The sequence below is a fragment of the Cibotium barometz genome, chromosome 18 (genome assembly GCF_041138505.1).
Source record: "Cibotium barometz isolate CiBa-2024 chromosome 18, ASM4113850v1, whole genome shotgun sequence".
NCBI classification, from domain to species: Eukaryota; Viridiplantae; Streptophyta; class Polypodiopsida; order Cyatheales; family Cibotiaceae; genus Cibotium; species Cibotium barometz.
Window position 1 is genome coordinate 44,148,729 of NC_141063.1, and position 21,853 is coordinate 44,170,581.

General features: G+C 47.1%; 1 protein-coding gene across 6 annotated transcripts in view; it reads left to right on the forward strand.

The window, feature by feature from the left end:
- LOC147629393 (uncharacterized) overlaps positions 1 to 21,853 on the forward strand; it is a 124,720-nt gene that overhangs the window by 76,316 nt on the left and 26,551 nt on the right. For 5 of the 6 annotated variants that reach the window (XM_086812642.1, XM_086812646.1, XM_086812647.1 and 2 more), the window contains 3 exons: positions 11,484 to 11,568; positions 11,651 to 11,789; positions 12,020 to 14,512. In XM_086812642.1, the coding sequence (XP_086668768.1) occupies positions 11,484 to 11,568; positions 11,651 to 11,789; positions 12,020 to 14,512 (2,717 nt within the window). Of the gene's footprint in view, positions 1 to 11,458; positions 11,569 to 11,650; positions 11,790 to 12,019; positions 14,513 to 21,853 lie in introns of all 6 variants that reach the window. The other variant, XM_086812648.1, reaches the window with a different exon arrangement.

A 21,853-nucleotide genomic window follows, 5' to 3' on the forward strand; every position in this document is an offset into this window, starting at 1 on the left:
TCAAGCATGGGGTTGACGAGTATGGCCGAGAGGTCTCCCTTAGCTATGTCGTGTGGAAAGGTAGCTTGATGGCGGTGGAGCATGTCCTAGATCTGGAGCATGTCCTAGATCTAGAGCTAATGAGGTGATCGTGGCCGACCGGGGGGGGGGGGTCTGAGGGTGTCGGGCACGCTGGAGTGCAGAGGCTTGGTCCGAGGTAACTCCTCTCGGGCGAGGTAGGTCCAGATCAGCTCGTGGAGGGTCCACAAGATCCACTATGTCGGTGTCCTCCACCTCCTGGGTCCATAAGAAATTGGTGATGGTTGGCTGCCGAGGGATGGGGTGAGGTGGCTGGGGCCTGTGTCTCAAGAAGATGTCCCTGTGTCTGCGGAGCTAAAGTAGGAAGAGGCCGAGAGTGTCACATGCACTCTGCACTCAGTGCATGGTGACAAGATGGTTCATCATCAGAAGTGCAACAGTTGTACAGTTTTAGAACCCAATAGGATGATAATTGTCGTACGCCGTGACCCCATTGTACATCCTCAGTCCAGAATAACTCAAGCACGAGCTACGTAGGTCATTCCTCAGCCTCAGCGGGTCAGTCAGTCAGTCAAATCCCTTAACCCACTTGGAGAGAATCATTCATGCATGTAGAGTCAGTAGAAGCCTTAGGGTTTGCATCAGAAAGCACTCTGCATCCTGCATAATATGCATTCATATGCCTGTGCATCATTTAGAACATCCCCGAAGCCTTAGGGAATTTACTGGGATTTATCTGGTATTTTTCCCATATTTATTAGTATTTATTTAGCATTATTTGCATTATTGGGCATTTATAAATATAAACTTTATTAAATGACCAACCTCCAGTTAGTATAAATAGGCTTGCCTAGAGCCTATTTTCTCATTCAGTCTTCATTGTGCTAAGAGCTCTCCTCCTCAGCCCTAGGAGCATTCTTGCCTTTAGCCCTAGACTAATCCAGCCCTTGGAGCTCATAAGCTTGCTTCTCCAGCCCCTTGAGAAACCCTAGCTTCAGTCAGCCCTAGGCGCCTGCCTTCAGCATCCATTCAGCCCTGATTCAGCATCAATTCAGGCCCAGATTCAGCATCCAAATCAGCCCAGTTCAACGCCAGCAAACAGTACAGCAGTCCTGCGTTTTTGACCAGCCGGACAGCAGCTTCTCTGCGTTTTCTGTCCAGCGGTACAGCAGCAGTCTGCAGCCTCTGTTTTCTCATGCGTTTCAGTCCAACAGCATCTCTACAGGCTTGCGTTTCTTCCCACAGCAGTTTCCAGCCCTGAAGATTCAGTCTACAGCAGTTTCCAGCCCTGAATCTGCAGTTTGCATCAGTGTCCAGCCTTCTGTGCATCATCCATACATGCAGCAGTCATCTGGTGAAGGTAACACAGCATTCATAAGTGTTTTCAGCATTCTAACATAGTGTAGAACAATCCACCTTCTTCTTCTCTCAGCCTCAGGTGTGCAGCCCTTCCTCATGCCCTTGGGAAGAGTGCATAGGCTCGAGATCAAGTCATCGAGGTGTTTCTACAGCAGTGTACAGATCAGCCACTCTCCGATTCTCCGAGATCTTGCATTTGGCTTATCTACAGTCCACAGTCATTCTCTCTAAAGAAATAAAGCAAATACTATCTCGTTATCGGGATAGGGGGGCCTTCAGTGGGTAATTCGGGACCCAATCTGGTGTACAGTTCTCATATATCTCTCTCTCATCTCTTTAAAGTTTGAAGTATTGAAATGGATTGCTAAACTCACGAAACTCAGGATACAAAAGACGGTGTGAGCATTTGTGTTACAGGATCTTCCAATACAAAGACTTTCGCTGCATATCACATTGGTATCAGATTCAGATTGTCCACACACACCGTATCCTAGCGTGGGGGCATCCTTGGATGGTTAGATTGCGTTCCGGTACCACCACCGACTTCAGCATCATGTCTACAGGAGAGAGTACTCATCAGCCGGAAGACGTCTCCCCCGAAGGAGACCTCGTTCTTCCGCCTACAGCAGACACCATAGCTCTTCTTAGAGCTCAGAACCAGCTGCTCATGGAGCGTCTCCAACTCTTGGAGGCAGCAGCAGCACGTCCTTCTACACCTCCAGCAGCACCCGACTACATCTCCCTCTTCTTTCAGATGGAACAACAAAGGAGAGAGGACGAGGCCCGAAGGAGAAGAGAAAAAGAAGAAAGACGGGACTATGAGGAAGCCCAACGCAGGATCGACGAAGACCGGCGTCAGGCTGACCTCGCCGCTCGGGAACACCAACATGAGCTTGATCGAGAACGTATGTTACTCGAACACCAACGGGAAAAGGAGGCCATACACTTGAGGTATCAGCAGCTCTCCTCAGTCTCCCCAGTCATAGGTGTCACCAGCCAACCAGCAGCCCGCAGCAGCATCAACCACCATCATTCGCAGTCAACCAACCTTCAGTAAGTATGATGGTAAGTGTGATCATTCATCAGTTAATCAATTTGTTCATCAATTTAATGCTCATTTTCCATTAGCTAGGATCACAGACCCACAAGACAAAGTCCACTTAGCGGCTCCCCATCTCACTGGTCAGGCAGTCACTTGGTGGCAGCATTGGTCTAGTATTCATACAGACCAGGCCACAGGTGTCACAGCCTTTGACTGGGACATCTTTGTCCATGACCTGAAGACCAGATTTCTCTCGCCCCAGTACATGACCGGTCTGAAAGACGAGTTCTATGAACTCAGACAGAACGGATCCCCAGTGCTTCAGTTTTCCGGTAAGGTTATTACTTTAGCACATCAGTTAGGGTTATCTGAGCAGGCCAAGATGGAGCAATTCATCCGTGGATTGGACTCTAACATTCGGTTCACAGTTCGTAACTTTGAACCAAGTACATATGACCGGGCTCTGACTCTCGCTCAGAATGAAAAAATAAAGATGAACGGAGGCAAGCCCAAGCAGTCATCTCAATCCAGTACCAAACCCCAACAAGGGAAGGGTAATTCGTCTTCTAAAGACACTAAGACAGACAACAGTCCTAGCTCTAGTTCAGGGGGTAAGGAATCCAAGCCTAAGAAGACCCCTGAGGAAAAGGCTCAAGCTGGCATCACTGGCGGCTATCTTCCTCCAGAGGAGCAAAGACAGTATCAGTCAGAAAACAGATGTTTTTTCTGTCATACTATTGGGCATGGTAAGAAGGATTGTCCAAAAAGACAAGCGGAGCAAGCCTCCAAAGAGCCTTCTGCCACAGTTGCCGCAGTATCCCCCGCTCCTCCAGACCTGCCTGCTATCACCAATGCGGTTCAGATCTTACCTTCTATGCATTCCATGCCATCCGTGGTACTTGATGCTCAGCATGAGGGTGAGGCAACAACCACACAGAAAAGCCTGATCCGAGCTTATGGCTCTGCCAAGGGCCAACAGTTCATAATCCTTTTTGACATGGGCAGTTCTGAGGACGCCGTCTCTCCCCAGTTGGCTACCAACATGAGCTGTACCTTAGTGCCCTATCATTTGGAGGTAGACGGGTTTACACCTGGTCTCCGCAGCCACATCTCTCAGAAGGCACAACAGTTTTCTTTTCAAGTTCAAAAGGCCTCATTCCAGCGAGATTTCATTGTCTCTCCTCTTTTGGGATGTGACATGATCTTAGGAATCCAGTGGTTTCGTCAGTATGAACCTATTCCCAATTGGGGGCAGGACACCTTGATTATCTCTAAAGGTTTTCGTGAGCCTGTCATGATTCGGGGGGATAGGAGCATTCTTGGCGTTCCTATGATTTCTCATCTCCAGGCCCGACGAGCCATGTGCAAGGGAGCAGAAGGAGCATTAATTTATGCTCAGACAGCTTCTATCTCATCAATAACCGCTGTCTCATCATCTTTCGTCTCTCAGTTAGCAGATCTCCTTTCTCATTCAGACATATTTAAGGATGATCTCCTACCCAGTATCCCACAGTTAGCAGAACCTCCTAGCAAGTTTCCCTCTTGTCTTTCCAAGACTTTCAAGGGCAAGCTAGAACAGCAGTCAGTTCTCAAACATTTGAAACATGTTCCTTATGGACACATTTTCACAGTCACCAAGCACTTAAGTGGCTCCCGACGATGCCAAGTGTCCAGTGGAGTGCTCAGCACACTAGACAGGGTCAGCTCTTCCAACAAGTTGGAGGAATGATTAAGTACATCCCTGGTAAGCATAACCCAGTAACAGATGCTCTCAGTCGAAAGTCCAGCATCCAAGCAGTCCACGAAGTTACCATTCTCGAAATCACGGGGAAGGACTTGGATAGTATGAAAGACCAATATGTCGACTCCCCTGAGTTTGGTACTCAGTATAGTTTGGCCCTCAATTTTGAGCTTGGCCATCATTCAGTTCACAGACAAGCATGTAAGTTTAGACGAGATATCCACTTCAAGGAAGGGGATTGGGTCTCTCAGTGCATCATGAAACAAAGATTGAAACAAGTGGGCAAACATTGTCCCAAGCTTTCATTCCGTAGTTTTGGCCCTTTTCCAGTGGTCAAAAAGTTAAGTGATGTCTCCATGAAGTTAAAGTTGCCTGCCAGTTGGACAATGCATGATGTTTTCCATGTTTCTTGGCTAAAACCATATGTTGGTCCAGAAGTGTTTGATGTTTCAGATGAACAGCAGCCAGACGTGGTAGACGAGACAGAAGTTATTGAGCCTGAGCAGATCCTTCTTCATCGATGGAAGCATGGTTCCGGTCGACGGATTCGTCAGTTCTATACGAAATTCCGAGATCGAGGCACCCACGAAGCCGTATGGCTCGACGAGGAGTTCTTCCAGGAGTACCCCCAGTTATTGGCGGACTACTTGGAAGCCATGAACCTGCCGCCAAGCTAATCAGGAGGGAATGTCACATGCACTCTGCACTCGATGCATGGTGACAAGATGGTTCATCATCAGAAGTGCAACAGTTGTACAGTTTTAGAACCCAATAGGATGATAATTGTCGTACGCCGTGACCCCATTGTACATCCTCAGTCCAGGATAAGTCAGGCACGAGCTACGTAGGTCATTCCTCAGCCTTAGCGGGTCAGTCAGTCAGTCAAGTCCCTTAACCCACTTGGAGAGAATCATTCATGCATGTAGAGTCAGTAGAAGCCTTAGGGTTTGCATCAGAAAGCACTCTGCATCCTGCATAATATGCATTCATATGCCTGTGCATCATTTAGAACATCCCCGAAGCCTTAGGGAATTTACTGGGATTTATCTGGTATTTTTCCCATATTTATTAGTATTTATTTAGCATTATTTGCATTATTGGGCATTTATAAATATAAACTTTATTAAATGACCAACCTCCAGTTAGTATAAATAGGCTTGCCTAGAGCCTATTTTCTCATTCAGTCTTCATTGTGCTAAGAGCTCTCCTCCTCAGCCCTAGGAGCATTCTTGCCTTCAGCCCTAGACTAATCCAGCCCTTGGAGCTCATAAGCTTGCTTCTCCAGCCCCTTGAGAAACCCTAGCTTCAGTCAGCCCTAGGCGCCTGCCTTCAGCATCCATTCAGCCCTGATTCAGCATCAATTCAGGCCCAGATTCAGCATCCAAATCAGCCCAATTCAACGCCAGCAAACAGTACAGCAGTCCTGCGTTTTTGACCAGCCGTACAGCAACTTCTCTGCGTTTTCTGTCCAGCCGTACAGCAGCAGTCTGCTGCCTCTATTTTCTCATGCGTTTCAGTCCAATAGCATCTCTACAGGCTTGCGTTTCTGTGCATCATCCATACATGCAGCAGTCATCTGGTGAAGGTAACACAGCATTCATAAGTGTTTTCAGCATTCTAACATAGTGTAGAACAGTCCACCTTCTTCTTCTCTCAGCCTCAGGTGTGCAGCCCTTCCTCATGCCCTTGGGAAGAGTGCATAGGCTCGAGATCAAGTCATCGAGGTGTTTCTACAGCAGTGTACAGATCAGCCACTCTCCGATCCTCCGAGATCTTGCGTTTGGCTTATCTACAGTCCACAGTCATTCTCTCTAAAGAAATAAAGCAAATACTATCTCGTTATCGGGATAGGGGGGCCTTCAGTGGGTAATTCGGGACCCAATCTGGTGTACAGTTCTCATATATCTCTCTCTCATCTCTTTAAAGTTTGAAGTATTGAAATGGATTGCTATAACTCACGAAACTCAGGATACAGAAGACGGTGTGAGCATTTGTGTGACAGGATCTTCCAATACAAAGACTTCCGCTGCATATCACAGAGAGAGAAAGAAAGAAAGAAAGCTGTATTAACTTCTTTTAGAGGCCGAACTCGACCTATGAGACAAATCAATGTACAACTGCCAATGTCTTCTGGATGTCCAGAAAAAAAAAAGGACAAAATGAACATGAAAGGACTGAGCTAGTGGGGGGGTGTGATAGATGGAGCACTACTGCTAGAGGCTCAGTATGCAACCTATATGCGTAGGGTATACAAGAATGCAATGCAGATCTGTCTAGCTCCAACCAGTACCATAATGGGGGTGTAATATGTGATACATAGGCGATGGCGAGGCAAAAATACCTCGGAGCATGATCTTCGGGTGTGAGTGTAAGTGAGCTAGCTGCTCCTGGATATGGTGCTGATGTCGAGCTTGTATCTCTATGATCTTCCTCTGATGTAGTCTAGGAGTCTGGTAGCCTGGTGCTCTCGGTCTCCGTCTAGCTCGGAGGTCCGCAGCGCGCTGAAGTGTAACCCCCTCCTATGTCAATGTAGGCACTGGGATAGATCTCTGGAAGAAATCAGTGAGCTGGAGCTGTTTCCCACCTCTCCCTGTGGTATGAGTCCGTGTCAGTGTCTCTTTGTGGCGCTGTGTCTCTAACAAGAACTGGCCAAATCTGCACTGGTCTGCGGACTCCATGATCTGGCGGAGTGAGGGATGTCCATGGAAGATGGTGGTGTATCTCTCTCTAATGACACTATATGCTCTAGCCTCTGCATCTGCATACATAATGTTCCTCACTCTCAACCTCCTCCTTGCATAGTCTGCATATCCTCTCTGCTCTGGGGATCCGTGCTGCCCTACCTGCCTCAATCTCAAGCTGGTGTGATGACACTCTGAGTTGGCCAATCGCCACTTAGGCCCTGTGAGGTGTGAGGTGTGAGGTGAAAAAAAGAAGAAAGAACCACTGCCTCTATAGCCCTTCACCTCCCAAACTTGGAATACAACACACGAACGGAGGCACCACCAGCCACTGGCTGGAACGCTTCTCACACTTCACCACCCAACCCACGCCAGACAAACAGCACAAAACAGGGGCACCATAGACAAAGTAAACACCCAGCAATATATTCCCAATCACAACACTTCATACAAGCTTCTCCCGACACAGAAGCCTTACTCACACAACCATTAAAACACTCAGACCTGACACTGCCGAGGATACTCCACATCCCCAATCACCACGAACCTCTCGCCTGCATGATGTGCCAATCACACCAGAATGAACCCGGCCACTTCTCTCTCTTCAGAAGGCGCCCACACCAGCTAACCCTCGACTCTCTCTGCAGCCCATCACTTCTGCATGTGTCGCCAGCAGCAGCTACCCAAACTCTCTCTCTCTCTCTCTCTCTCTCTGTGCTGATCCTCTGCCAGCCTCACCCTCGAACACTTCCTCTACAATGCTACTGGCCCACCACCAAGCAGCAACACCAACCTTTCTCTCTGCTTCACTCGGCACCCTGCTCTCTGTCCACTCTGACTAACCAAACCAAGGCCACACCACCTCAGTCCGTCCACACTCCAGTCTTCACTTACGCGGCCCACACCAGCCTCCCTTTGCCTTTCAGTCGTGCATCCAGCCCTCTACTTCTTCTTCAGAAGGCGCCCACACCAGCTAACCCTCGACTCTCTCTGCAGCCCATCACTTCTGCATGTGTCGCCAGCAGCAGCTACCCAAACTCTCTCTCTCTCTCTCTCTCTCTCTGTGCTGATCCTCTGCCAGCCTCACCCTCGAACACTTCCTCTACAATGCTACTGGCCCACCACCAAGCAGCAACACCAACCTTTCTCTCTGCTTCACTCGGCACCCTGCTCTCTGTCCACTCTGACTAACCAAACCAAGGCCACACCACCTCAGTCCGTCCACACTCCAGTCTTCACTTACGCGGCCCACACCAGCCTCCCTTTGCCTTTCAGTCGTGCATCCAGCCCTCTACTTCTTCTTACGCGTGCCCTCCACGCTCACCACGCCTATAAACAAGGCTCCTCTTCAGTGCTTCTGGAAGGTGGTCTCCGCTTTATCACCAGCCAGCGACCTCCACGCACCTCGACGTCCAGCAGTTGCGCCAGTCACCAGCCCGTTGCCTTGCCCTGTCAGCCACCTTGTGTTCACAGAGGCCTTCGCCACCACCTTCGAAAGCCGCCAGCAGCACCTAGGCTTCTCTTTGCTCACCACGCCTTCGCCCACACGTCGGCGTCCACAGCTGGCGCCCTCTGCACCAGCTACCTTGCGCTAACCAGCCTCTTCGTTGCACTTCACAAGGGAGGCCCCTCATCTGCTACACGACGGCCACACACCCTTTGGCGTCTCTCTCTCTCTACATATACGCGCAGCTGCGCCTTCCTCTGCAACACCTGCAGTTGCGCCCAAGAGCCCCCCACAAAACAAGGTGACCTTTTCCTTCTTGTCTGCAGCCCGCGCCGACTCCCATGCTTCGCCAACCTTCTGGAGAGAACCCGCTGGCAGCCATTCAAAGCTCCACGCCAACCTTACCAGCTGGCCACGTTCATCTTTTTTTTTGAAAAATGGCCACCATGTTATTCCTTTTCACACCAAATTCAAAGGAAACCTTGGCCCCTTTCAATCTTTTATTGCCCATGCTCTCATGCCTTCTTAAATTGCAACCTTCAGTGCCCAATTATTTTAAGGGACGCATACACATACAGAGCCATCGAACCACCTGCAACAACTGACCTTACTCCGGACAGGCCTCAAAACAAAACCATCTACCCTGTACACCTGGCAATGCCCTCAAAAGCAAAACCTTCACACCTGCCATGCACACGTATGTACACGAGCCCAAAAGATCTTTCAGAAAAACGCCTGACATGAGGCATGTACACATCCATGTATCCAGGTCTCTGTATGAATCCATCCGCTGAGATACGCATAAACTGATCTCTGTAGTATAGCATCTTCGGCGGTAGAGGCTGACTGGGTGTAATCCAAGTCTCTTGAGTGTATCGCTTCCATAAATCCCACCGAAGGACTCTGTTCCTCTCACTGTGAGAGAGCTGGATGTGTGGTGCATGTATATCATACTGGAAAGGTGGTAGGTGATCTATGTCGAGACCATGCTGAGTGAGCCACTGTATCGTCTGTGAATACCATGATCTCCTATCTCCACTTTCTGCGAGAGCTGCCTGGATGCCTCAAAAGCTCTATGTGAGAGTCGATCTGATGGCATGTCTCTGATCCTCTGTATGAAGCAGATCGTCTGGAAGAGGGCCTGTACTAGCATAGGAGGTGCAGCAAACTCTGTCCAGACAATGTCATGTGGGACGGAGGGTTTGCTGCGGATCATCCGTGAGAGCATGAGAATCTGAGGCCTCTCTATCTGAGACCATGTGGAGGTGGCAAGCCGACGTGCCCATACTGCTGTAGCATACATCAAAGCAGGGGTGACTAGTGTGTCAAACAACCACCCCTTCGTGGGGGGTTCCTGGAAGTGTGCCTGGTGACACTGTCTCTCTAGCATGGCCAGAGCTGACCCTCGTGTGAGTCTATCCCTGGCTGCCTGTGCCATAGTAAATCTTCCTGGCGGAGTCATAAATGTAATCCCGAGGTACACATGAGTCTACCACCTCTACTTGTCCTCTTGCTAGTGTGAAGGTGGCTTGTCGTCGAACCGGCCCTGAGGTGTGGAAAATCATGGCCTTGGTTTTCCCAAGGTTCACTGTAAGCCCCCTCTGTGTGCAGAAGTCATTGAGTGCATGGAGATGGTGCTGTAGTCCCATCCGCGACTCAGAGACGAAAATAATATCATCTGCATATAGCATAATGTGGACTGTGGTACCTGAGATGTCTACCCCGTCCCCACCACCGTGACCAATGAAGTCAGACACCTCATCGATGTATAGCCCAAATAGTGTAGGAGAGAGTGGGCATTCACACCTATGGTGCTAGCCATAACATCAGATAGCCCCCCGGGGCATCGTATGCACCCGAGGACCTGCTCATATAAAGCATAGATGCCCCAAACCATCTCTGATGGGATCCCCAATGACTGTAGGCACTGGAAGAGTCTCTCTCGTGGCACCGTGTCAAATGCTTTGCGGAAATCCACAAAGCAGCAGTATAATCTCTTCTCCCGCGCCCTAGCCTGGTCAATCAGACATCTCAGAGTGAATATATGGTCAATAGTGGAGAAAGCTTGTCGGAATCCAGCCTGCCTTGGTGCTCGCAGTCCCTCCTTCTCTGCATATGAGCTCAACTCTGCCTCGAGCACTGCGCCATAAAGCTTGGCCAATGTATGACCAATCATGATAGTCCTATAGTTGCTGGGGTCTAGCATGTCTCCCGCTTTGTGGAGAGGCACGATGGTGTGCATAGTCTACTCAGCTGGTAGGCCCTCCACTAATGCCCTATTGAAGAGGTGAGCAACAAAGGGTCCCAGTGTGTCAGCTACATAAATAAGATGCTCACTCTGTATACCTGTGTGGTCAGCCGATCTCCCATGCTGTAACCGGCGGATAGCTCTCTCTACCATCGAGGCGGTAAAGAAAGTAGAGGTGGTAGGGCGGGACTCCTGTGGCTGTGGTATGGGCGGCTGGTAGAGGCTCTTTGCATATGTGTGCCATGTGTGTGGATCCTCAATCGGGGTACGAGGGCGAGGCTCTCTCATCCTGCGCCATGCAGTGGCTGCATCTCTGCTCATGAGTAGGTGGTATATATCCCAGTACTGTGCCTCCTCATATGCACGCCTCTTACGGCGTGTGAGGGTCCTCATCTGTTGGCTTGCCTGTCTCTGTGTAATGGTCCCTAGTGCTCTCTAGGCACGGAGGTGTCTATATAGCTCTCTGCACTCATCATCATACCACCGATTCTGGGACATGCTCCCAGATCAGATCTATCTGTGTGTGCAATGTGTGTATGATGGGGGAAGCTGCGGGTGGCGGCCGTATGTAGTAGAGAGAGAGAGAGAAAGTTATATTAAACGTTTACGAAAGGCCAAATTGGCCTATGAGACCGAAGTGTTACAATGTTTCCATGATATATCTCATCCTAGATAGTACAAAATTGAAATGAACTGAATGTAACAGAGTAATCATCTTAGGTACTATCTAGCAAGACCATGTAAAGGATGTAATACTGTTGGAAGTAATTTTTTGTACAAGTGGTTATTAAGTTTAAAATATTAAATGTTTTATGACTCTCAATAATCAGTAGGCTTGCTCCACAGATGCTAGAGTAGTTATTCTGACTGCCATGGTGCAGAAGATGTAGTAGCTACTTGTTAGATTGATTTTTCTTGGCAGGTCCGACGATTTTGATTATGTGCAGGCCCTTTTGTTATCTCATCCATGCAGTGGGAGCAATGGACCATTTATGGAAGTTCACTGAGCAAAACTTTGCTTGTCAACAGGAAGTAGGCTTCTGTGCCTGCCACTGCTTGCACTTTCCTTTTAATTTCTTTTGCAAGCTGGTATTGACACCTTCTTTGTTTCTAGGTTTCCGGAGAAGCAATTTGAGGCATCATTTGATGAATTATTAATCACAACACGGGCATCTCTCACTGTTTTCCTAAAGAAGCTGAAGACCAAGTTCACAGAAAAAATCAAACTAATTACAAGGGCATGTATAGATGAGGTAGAAACAGAAGTTAACGTGGTTAAAGCGGGATACAAAATTTTCTCTGAAGTGTTTGTTTCAGTGTACAATGTAAATCAGAAACATAAGATTTTGATTTTTTGCTACTCAACCAATGATGTGTTGTGGGAGCCATTTTAATGAAAGCTATACTGTATCATGCTTTTTAAATGTGTGCATGATATAGTTGCGCTCTGCATTGAGTTCTCATTGTTAGCACTTGTTTTCAGGTGCCAGAGGGATCCATGTCACAAGTGCAAAATGCCATGGTGCCTGGTAGTGGAGACTCTTCTGAGGGACAAGAATCCTCCAAATTACACAATCTAATCAAACAAGCTGTTTCAACAATGATTCAGGAAGTGGAGAGTGCAAGAAAACTACAGGAAAGCTTGCTGATAGAAAAACAGGCCCTGGAACATAAGAATAAGTTAGACATAGCTTACAAGAAAGCTCGAGATCTGGAGGTGAGGGTTCTGCAAGTTCAAGAATCTAGTGCAATCTGTAGAAAGGAGGCAGATGAAAAGATGGCTTCTTTGCTCCATGATCTCGAGAATGCTAGACTTGTTACAGAATGCACGATGGCTGACCAATTGAAGCTCAAGCTAGTTCAAGGAGAGTGTGTGCGCCTTGCAGATGAACTTCACGTGTCCAAGTCTCTTCTAGAAAAAATGGAGCTGAGTAATAAAGTGGCAAGAGGAGAGGTAAAAAAGCTTGCTTTGCAATTTAAGGAAATGTGTGAAAAAACTAGTGAATTGGAAACACTGCTTGATGATGCTAAGGCCAACCAGAAAGCAACAGAAGAAGAACTACTTTTGAAAATTAAGGCCCTTAAAGAAGAAATTAGAGCAATGTGTTGGAAGGAAGAAGGTTTGAAGGAAGCGCTACAGAGAGTGGAAAAAGAACTGAATATTACCAGGAAAAGAGTATTGGATTTGGAATGTGAGCTAAAAATTGCATCTGCAAGAAAAGAGGAGCATTTCAAACAGGCAAAGCTGCAAGAGGAGCTTACAAACCGATCGTTTGTAAGATCCATAGAGCTGCAGAAGGTTCTTGAAACAGTTGACGAGAAAGAGCAAGTCAATATAGCTTTGAAAGGTTGCTCCAATGATGCTGACGGAGCAGGCGTTGGAAACAAGAACATGCTAAAAGATTCGGACGTGGAGGAGATGAAGCTAAAGCAGGCGTATAGCAGTGCTTTGAGAGAATTAAGAGATCTTGAGGCACAGATCAAGGATGCAAAAATCACGGTTGAGAAGCAAGAAAGACAAATCAAAGACTATAAGGAAAAGGAGGTCAGGAATCAAAGTGTGATTTCAGAGTTAGTGAAGAAGCTCGAGATTTTTAAGAATGAAGGAGTTTCAAAAGAACAACTTTTATCAAATCTGCAACAAGAACTTCTTGAGGTCCAGATAGCCAGAGAAATTCTTATAGATAAGCTTAAAGAATTAGAAGCAAAGGCCAAGGTGGATATGTTGAGAATGGAACTGTTTGTGGAAGAAAGTATGTTTACTCAGAAATGCCAGGAAATGGAAGCTGCAGTGATGTACCTATCAAATAAAATAGCCAGACTGGAAGCTTTTTTTAGAGTCATTCAATCAGAAACCCAATCAGCAAGGAGTACAGCAAAAAAATTGGAAGTTGACAATGCCAATATGCAACTTGTGGCTCTGGAACAACTAAAAATGGCTGAAAGTCTCTGCTCTAGTTTTGCAGGAAGAAACAAACGCTTGTTGGATAGCAATGCTGGACTTGAATCCTTGGTAGAACAATATCAATTTGAATTGGATGCTGCATTGAGAAAGACCAGAGAGTTGAAACCTGAACTGCCCAACGCAGACAGTAAGACTGGTCTACATGAAGCACCAGTTACGTCTGCCACTGAAGTGAGTCGCAACAAGATGGAATGCAGTCTTCAGCAGGTGGCTAAAAGCTCAATTAAAGGTTGCAATCGAGTTACGGCAACTGATAAATATGGTTGTGTAGAAAGCACTAGAAAACTATTAGAAAACGGAGCAATGGAGCTGGAGGAAGTGATAGCACACACAGAAACTCCGGGAAATTATTACAAAGATAAGGTTTTTACATCAGGAAAAACTAATACAGAAGAGTTTGAGTTAAATCTTCAGGTAGCTGCTGATGCCAGAATAATATACGAGGAGGAAAACTTAAGGCAAGAATCTAAGAGCCCAGGAATTGTATTTAGAGACGATCTTATACAAGAAAAAAAAGACACCACATACGCTTTATCTATGGAGCCATTGCTAATGATAACCATACAAGATTACAGACAATCAGAGGCTGAAGTGAAAGATCTGATCCGACAACTGTCTCTGTTTCATGGGGAGTTACGTAGGGCTAAAAGTGGAGCAAAAGTCATGGCACTAAAGCTAGAAGAGGCAGAGAGAGAAATAGCAGAGATTCTACCGACGGTTGACAGACTGAAAGAAACTGAAATGCTGGTGCAATCCCTCAAGGAGAAGGTCTCAATGGCAGAGAAGAAGGCAAGCAAGACACAATCAAACTTAGATGCATGTACAATCACTGTCTCTGCATTGAGGGCAGAATTGTCATGCAGTACGGAATTGATCAGCAATCTGCAAGCTGCATTGTTAGAAGTGGAAAATGACAATCGAGTAACAGGAAGCCAAGTTGAAAGCATAACAAGAGGCTTCAAAGATCTCAATGAGCAGCTAAAACATGAGACAAAGTGCCTAAAAATGCAGGTATATTAATTAAACTTTGTTCTCTTGTCAATGCTGGTTCTGACATGACTGTTGTTAGGTGCACGCTGCAGTATGCAATCTTGCATGCAAAACCTTCACTCAATTCTCTTTCTTATACATTTATATTTTCAAATCTAATGAGTGATTCATAGAAATCGGCTCCACCCACTTGAGTGGGCCCCGGGTGTGTACGAAAAAAAAAAAGATATAGCTCATTTGAAAAATAAATGTTTTTAATAGAAAATCAAATACTTAATATGTAAAGGAGGAAATATTATAACAAAAATGCCACACCTAAAACATGAATTTTAACTCTGATGCACCTGAATCCCAAAATGTGTGGGGTTTCTCCCCCCATTGGAGGCATAATTATTGAGGTGGCCAACTCAGTCTCCCCCAATACAGAGTTATACCCACTGAGCTCTACCTGGGATGATAATGCTAGAGTCCGTCACCTGGGGGAGAAGCTGGCTGTTGATGGAAATGCGCAGCCTGCCCTGGCTGCCCAGGGCTCCAAATGCTGGAGATAAAAGTGTGGCTATGCCCCAGGAGAAGCTTCCTGCAGCACTTGGTCCTGCTTGTTGTCGAATGTTGCTCCTGCACCATGAGCACAACAAGGTCTCCCCTTATGAGGGCATGCTGAGCTCCTCCCAAACAATTCTCTTGTGCCTATGGCTATAGATGCTGCCTAGACTGTGAACACCCCAAGAGACTATCTGCATGACTAGCGGAGGAGGCAGCAGACTCTCTCTTCTTAACACGCAAGGATTTGAGAGCAGCTTGGGACGTGGAGTAGTGGCAGTCCATCCAAGGCCTCGAGTGCTCTAGGTGGCACATATGCACACTGTAGGCGGGATGTTTTTTTATGGGCCTGGGGGAGGGGGTATGTGCCACTAGGAGTTACAAGTGTCAAGGATCCAGGGCGGCGGCATCTACAGGGGCTCACACCCTCTGCCCCCCTTGCTGTAACGTGGCAACATTGGCACGCCCACGTGACGTCGCGCATCTGGCGGTAAACAAAGTGTTGTCCTAGAAGTTGAAAAATTGATCCTTTGCAAGAAATGGGTACCATCCTACTGACGAATTGCCAGATGATGAGGGAGGTTTTCCAGAGACACAACGAGGACTGCCCGCATGACAGTGGTGGCTGTCATGTGGGGGACTCAAGAATCTAGCCCAGCACCCAATTACAGGGAGAAGAGCCAGATACTACTATTTTTTTTGCCAAGAAAAGATCCTTCCATTAGTTACCAAAATGCAGCTGAAACGGCTAAGTACACGACCCAGTCTCAATCACAGGAGACAAGAAAAACAGATGGGAACATCGAGGCTCTTCCTCTCTGGCTGGCTGCTCTCGGAGGAAGGCTATCTCATACAATGGGATGGGGGGTTGGGCAGGGGGGGGGGTGTCACTGGGAACAGCCAAACAGGTGGCATGTACTGCCAAGTGACCTCACTGTCTCTAACCCCGAGGAAAGGACCGTTGCTCTAGATCCACAAAAAAGCCTCTCAGCATTTCCACATACGCTCGGAGCCGCCTTGCAACTTCTCCCACTGGCCACAGAGGGTGTGAATGGTGTCTGTCCATATCCTTTGGATGGACTCAGCAGGTGGCGTGGTGGTGCCCTCTATGTGCCATGCTGCAATGCTACTAATGATCTCCCACCTCTGACAGGTGCCTGTGGTAAACCTCTCCTCTGGGTTGCTGAAAATGGGGCTGCTGTAATCCTGCGGTGAGAGAGGAGAAGGGCGAGGCCGTGCCCCGTCTCCTCATATGCAAGGGCTGGTGCTGATTCAAAGGCACAGGCAACCACCCCCAGGTAATGGTGCAGGCAGATGCCTGGTCAATGGTGAAGATTCGAAGATCCTCTTCCATACCTGCTGCGCCTTGGGACAAGCCCGAAGGCAATGAGGCTGAGACTCGTAAGGGTGACCACACCTAGAGTACAGCATCAGCCGACCTCCAACTGCCAGCCAGGTGCTTGGTGCCAAGCTCCTGTGAGCTATCTGCCAAAGGAAAAGAGTAATCTTCCATGACCAGAAGCTGTCCCACAGCCGTTTTCGAAATTCCAGAGGAAATGCGTGGGGATGTCCTGGGTCTACCAATGTACTACTGCCGCTGGCATCAACCTTTGGCATTTTAGTCTTGCAGCCCAGATGAACTGTATACTCAAAAAAGGGGGATGTCGGGGGCATCTTCCAGGGCAAAGGGATCGTGCCATTGCCACTCACTGCAGTCTCATCAGTGGTCAACCCTCCCATAACCATAATGTCCATCAGCTCTCTGGGACCACTTTGGCCGGGGGAGGGTCACAACGTGCCACTTGTGGTCATGAAACCCGACCACTTTCACTCTCTGTAAAGTGTGGCTGCTGAGGTCCTCTGTCGAGGGGGGGGTGGGGGGGGTGTTACGTCCTAGGGCTAACTAGGGTTAAGACCCTCGGGTTGGGTTAACCATAGCTCAGGGTTAGGCATCTTCAGTGGGGGAATTAGTAGTTTTTATGAGACGTGCTATATTTGGCTCCTAGATTTTAGGAGGCCTATATAAGTCACTTTATGGGTCAGTTTTGAGAGAGAGCTCCTCAGACCTGGACTCGAGGCCTTGAGACTACTCCGTGCTTACATCCGATGGGTGTGTACTGGTGGTATGGGACGCCAGGACGTGGAGCCATGTCTCGGATGCTACTGTCCCCCTTGCAGCCTGAATGGCTCTATGGTTGGGCGGCGAGCTTGATGCTATGCCCTTTTGTTTCCATGTTTATGCTTAATCGTAGGGTTTATCTGGTTGGGGCTTTACATTGGTATCAGAGCCAGACCTACTTGGATTAAGTGAGGAAATCTCCGAAAGGAGGAGAGGGGAAAATCCATCGCCCGGATCTTCCGGTGCTTCAGTTGTTGGGTTGCTTTTTCGCTTTCCAAGGTATGGGACGCTTGGACGGAAGGCGGGGAGTAACCGGGCTCAAGGGAGAAAATCGGTGTGGTTGGATGTGTGGGAGTTTTGCAAAGAACTCCATATCCATGTGAAAAAGCAGAGAGAAAAGCACCGTACTTTTGGTGCTTTTTTGAGTTTTATGCAGGGGAATTCTTTGCCCTAAAACCTTCTGTCTGTACCCGTGCTCATCCCATAGTTTTTTTCTCCATGGCTGAACTATTAGGGTTTCTGTGCAGGCTGGTCAACCTTTCTACGAGTGGTATCTGTAGATTTGAGGTTGATCTAGAGCTGCTGTGAACAGCCCTGCTGGTCTCCATGATACAGGAGGAAAGAGAGGTGTGAAGAGATGATCATGCGTGGAGGTTTTGACGTGTAGAGAAGGCTGTACGGGCACTGCCCAGAGCACAGAGAGAGGGGAAAAGCACTGCTGTGAGCCAAATCAGGCTGTCCTGTGTGACTGCCCATGTGTGGCCGTGGTACCCATGTATGGTCATGCCCGGGTGTGAAGGGGGATGCCCCATAACTGGGCTGGATGGCCAGAATATGGGCGCATATCAGCAAGGGCCGAGTACTCTATATATGGCTGGTAGGTGCGTGGTGTGTGTAAAAAAGCACACGTGGTGCTTTTTGCCAAAAAAACAGGTTGATTTGGAGCTTTTTTGGTGGGCGCATATCTGAGATGCTTTTTTTGGCATCAAGTATGCTTTTTTTGGATGTTTGGTCACTTATGCTCACAGAATTCTGTAGTCGACCAGAATTTGTGCTTTTGACACCCTGAACTGCCTGCTCTTGGTTTTTTTATTGTGCATCACTTCTGTCCTCACCTGTTTACAAAAGTTTACACTACCACCTCAAACCTTTACTTTCTTTACAAGTACTCTTTCTGGACAGATTCATGGCTGAATACATGGATACCTTGGTTTCATCTATGGAGGTGTCTGGACCTTTGCCAGCCTCTCCTGCAACAACTCAACTTGAGGTAACTACAATATCTATTGCTCCTATGCAGGGTGGTGATACAGTTCAACCTAGTATACCACAAGTATGTGGGACAACCCATACCCGCTTTACAAACAGGTGTGGATCCCAATTTTTTACATGCTTTTTCACAGTTTGCTACTCCGTATTCTCAGTATACGGGTTATGTACAACCTCCTCTACCTTTGACACAACCTTCTCCTCCTCAACCTCCTGCATCTCCACGAGTGGATAATTTGTATGCCACTATGCTTGAACTACAACGACAACTCACGGAGCTACGCTCCCAGGCTCCCCAAGCTTCAGCTAGTAATCCTCCTCCTCTGCAAGTGCCTTTTCATCCGGAATCGTTTTCCGGTGAGAAGAAAGAGTGTGAGGAGCTTTACTTGGATAGCTGGCTTGCGAAGTGGAGCGCCTTTTTTGATCTGTACAGATACACTGATGCTCAGCGTATTAGTTAGATTCAAATTATGATTCAACATAAAGCGTTTGCCTGGTGGAAGGACCTTCATGAAAAGCCGACAACATGGGCTGATTTTCAGCAAGTGTTTAAGCAACAGTTTTTCTCGATCAACAAAATTGAAAACTTTTGTAAGTTGTTCAAATTGGAGATGGGAAAGAAGAGCCGGGACAACTATTCCCAGGAGTTCAAAGACTTGGTGAACCATTGGAAGGCCCTTGAGGAGCCTCACGTGGTGGTGTATATGCTTTATTATTCATACTACCTCCAGATTATTAGAATGAGGTTCTACGAAACCGTATTCATTCTTTGGACGACATCTACTGCTATGCCAAGAATTTTGATGACACCCTTGCTGTTAGAAGAGGTGGTGAGCCTACGGGTGAGTCTGCACGCAAGAACCAAAAAATCCTCTAAAGAAAAGAAACGAGGTAGTGTTGTAGCATCCATCCCAAAAAGCGCTCGAGAGGTGAGAAAAGATCCGCTCCGCAAACCGAAGAACAGTTAGCGAAGGCGAAGAAAGTGAACTTGTGCTTTGAGTGCAACCAGCCCGGTCATCACTATCGGGATTGTCCGAAGAAGAAGTCTTTAGGGGGTAAGACCTCGGTACATATTAACTACAAGGTAACTCTTTGATCTCTTCTGTTGAAATTCATCATCTGGCCTCAAGTAGTTGCTGTGGATGTCAGATAAGTGAATCTGCATTCGGTCCGCATGATCTCCTCCGAGTTGAGGGATCTGTAGGCGGTCAAAAGGTGCGGATTCTATTTGACAATGGTTCTACTCACAAGTTTATTTCTTCACGTTTGGTATAGACACTCCGGCCACCCATGGAGGCAAGTGATCATCGGTATGTGGTCAACCTTGCTCGGGGTGCAGACGTGGAAGTGTGGGATCGAACGGTGCCTAGACTGGAGGTCCAGATTCACGACTACCGGGAGGCTTTGGACTTCCATATCATGAACCTTGACAAGGTGGATATGATTTTGGGAATGTCCTGGTTTTTTGACAAGAGCGAGACGATAAAGTTAGATTATCGGACTCATAAGCTCTCGTTTGTTCATGATGGTGGTGAACTCTATGTAATCCGGGGTGATGTCCCCCGTGGATTTTCTGATGTAAACTCGACTCAGGCTTTGGCCGAGGATATATATGAATCACTTTTTGATCCAGATTCTGTGTCTTTTTGTTGTTTCTATGATCTTTTCAATTCTGAAATTTTGTTAAGATCATCTCCTTTAGAATGTAATTCTATCTCAAGCAATAGTTGTACTAAAGAACAACAAATTTTGGACGATATTTTATAAGAGTTTAGTGATGTATTTCCTAACGAGTTACCAGATGATCCGCCACCCGAGCGGGGTGTTGACCATGAGATTGAGCTATTGCGTGGTAGCCATCCCGTCTCCTGGCAACCTTATCGGTTTAGCCAGAGGGAAGAGGAGGAGATTGCTCGGCAACTGCAAGAGTATCTCAATAAAGGTTTTGTTCAATCTAGTAAGTCTCCATGGGGCACTCCCGTTCTTCTGTCACGGAAGAAAGATGGTAGTATGCGCTTCTGTGTGGATTACAAAGGCTTGAGCAAGCTCATTGTCAAGAACAAGTATCCTTTACCGAGGATGGATGACTTGGTGGGTTGTCTTCAGGGTGCTAAGTATTTCACCAAGATTGATCTACGGTCAAGCTATCATCAGATAAGGATTAAACCTGAGGACGTGCCTAAGACTGCGTTTCGAACGCGCTATGGCCACTATGAGTTTTTAGTCTTACCTTTTAGGTTGACTAATGCTCCTGCTACTTTCCAGCAGTAGATGAACAATTTCTTTCGTCCATATCTGGGGAAGTGTATTGTTGTCTTCCTGGATGACATATTGATTTATAGTAGGTCATTGGAATAACACATACAACATCTCAAAGTTGTCTTACAGATTCTCAGACAAGAAAAGCTGTATGCAAAGGAGTCAAAATGTGATTTCTTTAAGCAGGAACTCTTGTATCTCGGTCATGTCATTATCGTTGACAGTGTGAAGATTGATCCGGAAAAGGTTCGGAAGGTCCTTGAATAGCCTATTCCAAGGACAATTAGGCAAGTGAAATGTTTTTTGGGATTCACTAGCTTTTTCAGGAAGTTCATCGAGGCTTATGCTAAGATTGCCGCCCCTTTGACTGAACTCTTAAAGGGGGTGAGAAGCAAGAAAGGTAAGTTAAGTCCTCCGGTGGTTTGGAGTGACAAGTTAGACCAGTGTTTTAGAGCACTGAAGGAGTTTGTTACCTCAGTGCCTATGTTGCTGATTGTGGATCCCTGTAAACCTTTTGTGGTTGAAACGGATGCTAGTGATTATGCAATAGGTGTTGCCCTATTCCAGGATGGGAGGCCCATAGCATTTGAAAGTAAAAAGCTTTCAGATGCATTGTCACATGCACGCACTCTGCACTGTAGTGCATGGTGACAAACTAGCTCATCATCATGAGTGCAACATTGTAACAGTATTAGTACCATTCAGGATGATATTTGTCATACGCCGTGACCCCAGTGTAATCCTCAGTCCAGGATAAGTCAGGCACAAGCTAGGTCATTCTCAGCCATAGCAAGTCAGTCAGTCAGTCTAAGTCCCTTAACCCACTTGAAGAGACGCATTCATGCATGTACAGTCTGTAGAAACTTTAGGGTTTGCATTAGAAAGCATTCTGCATATTGCACATCATTCATTCATGGCGTCTAGACCATTGCAGAAACCCGAGATATCATCTAGTATTTTCTGGTATTTTTTCCATCATTTTCAGCATTTTATACATTATTTATGCATTTATTGTGGACATGAGCAGTCGGCCAGCTCTGTAGCCAGCCGACTGGCTCACTTGGTCCATATAAATAGATCAGCATCATATTCATTCATTCATTCATCATATTCAACAGTAGAACATTCAAGCGCTTGGCATCTTCAGCACAAGGAGCATAAGCAATTGCAAT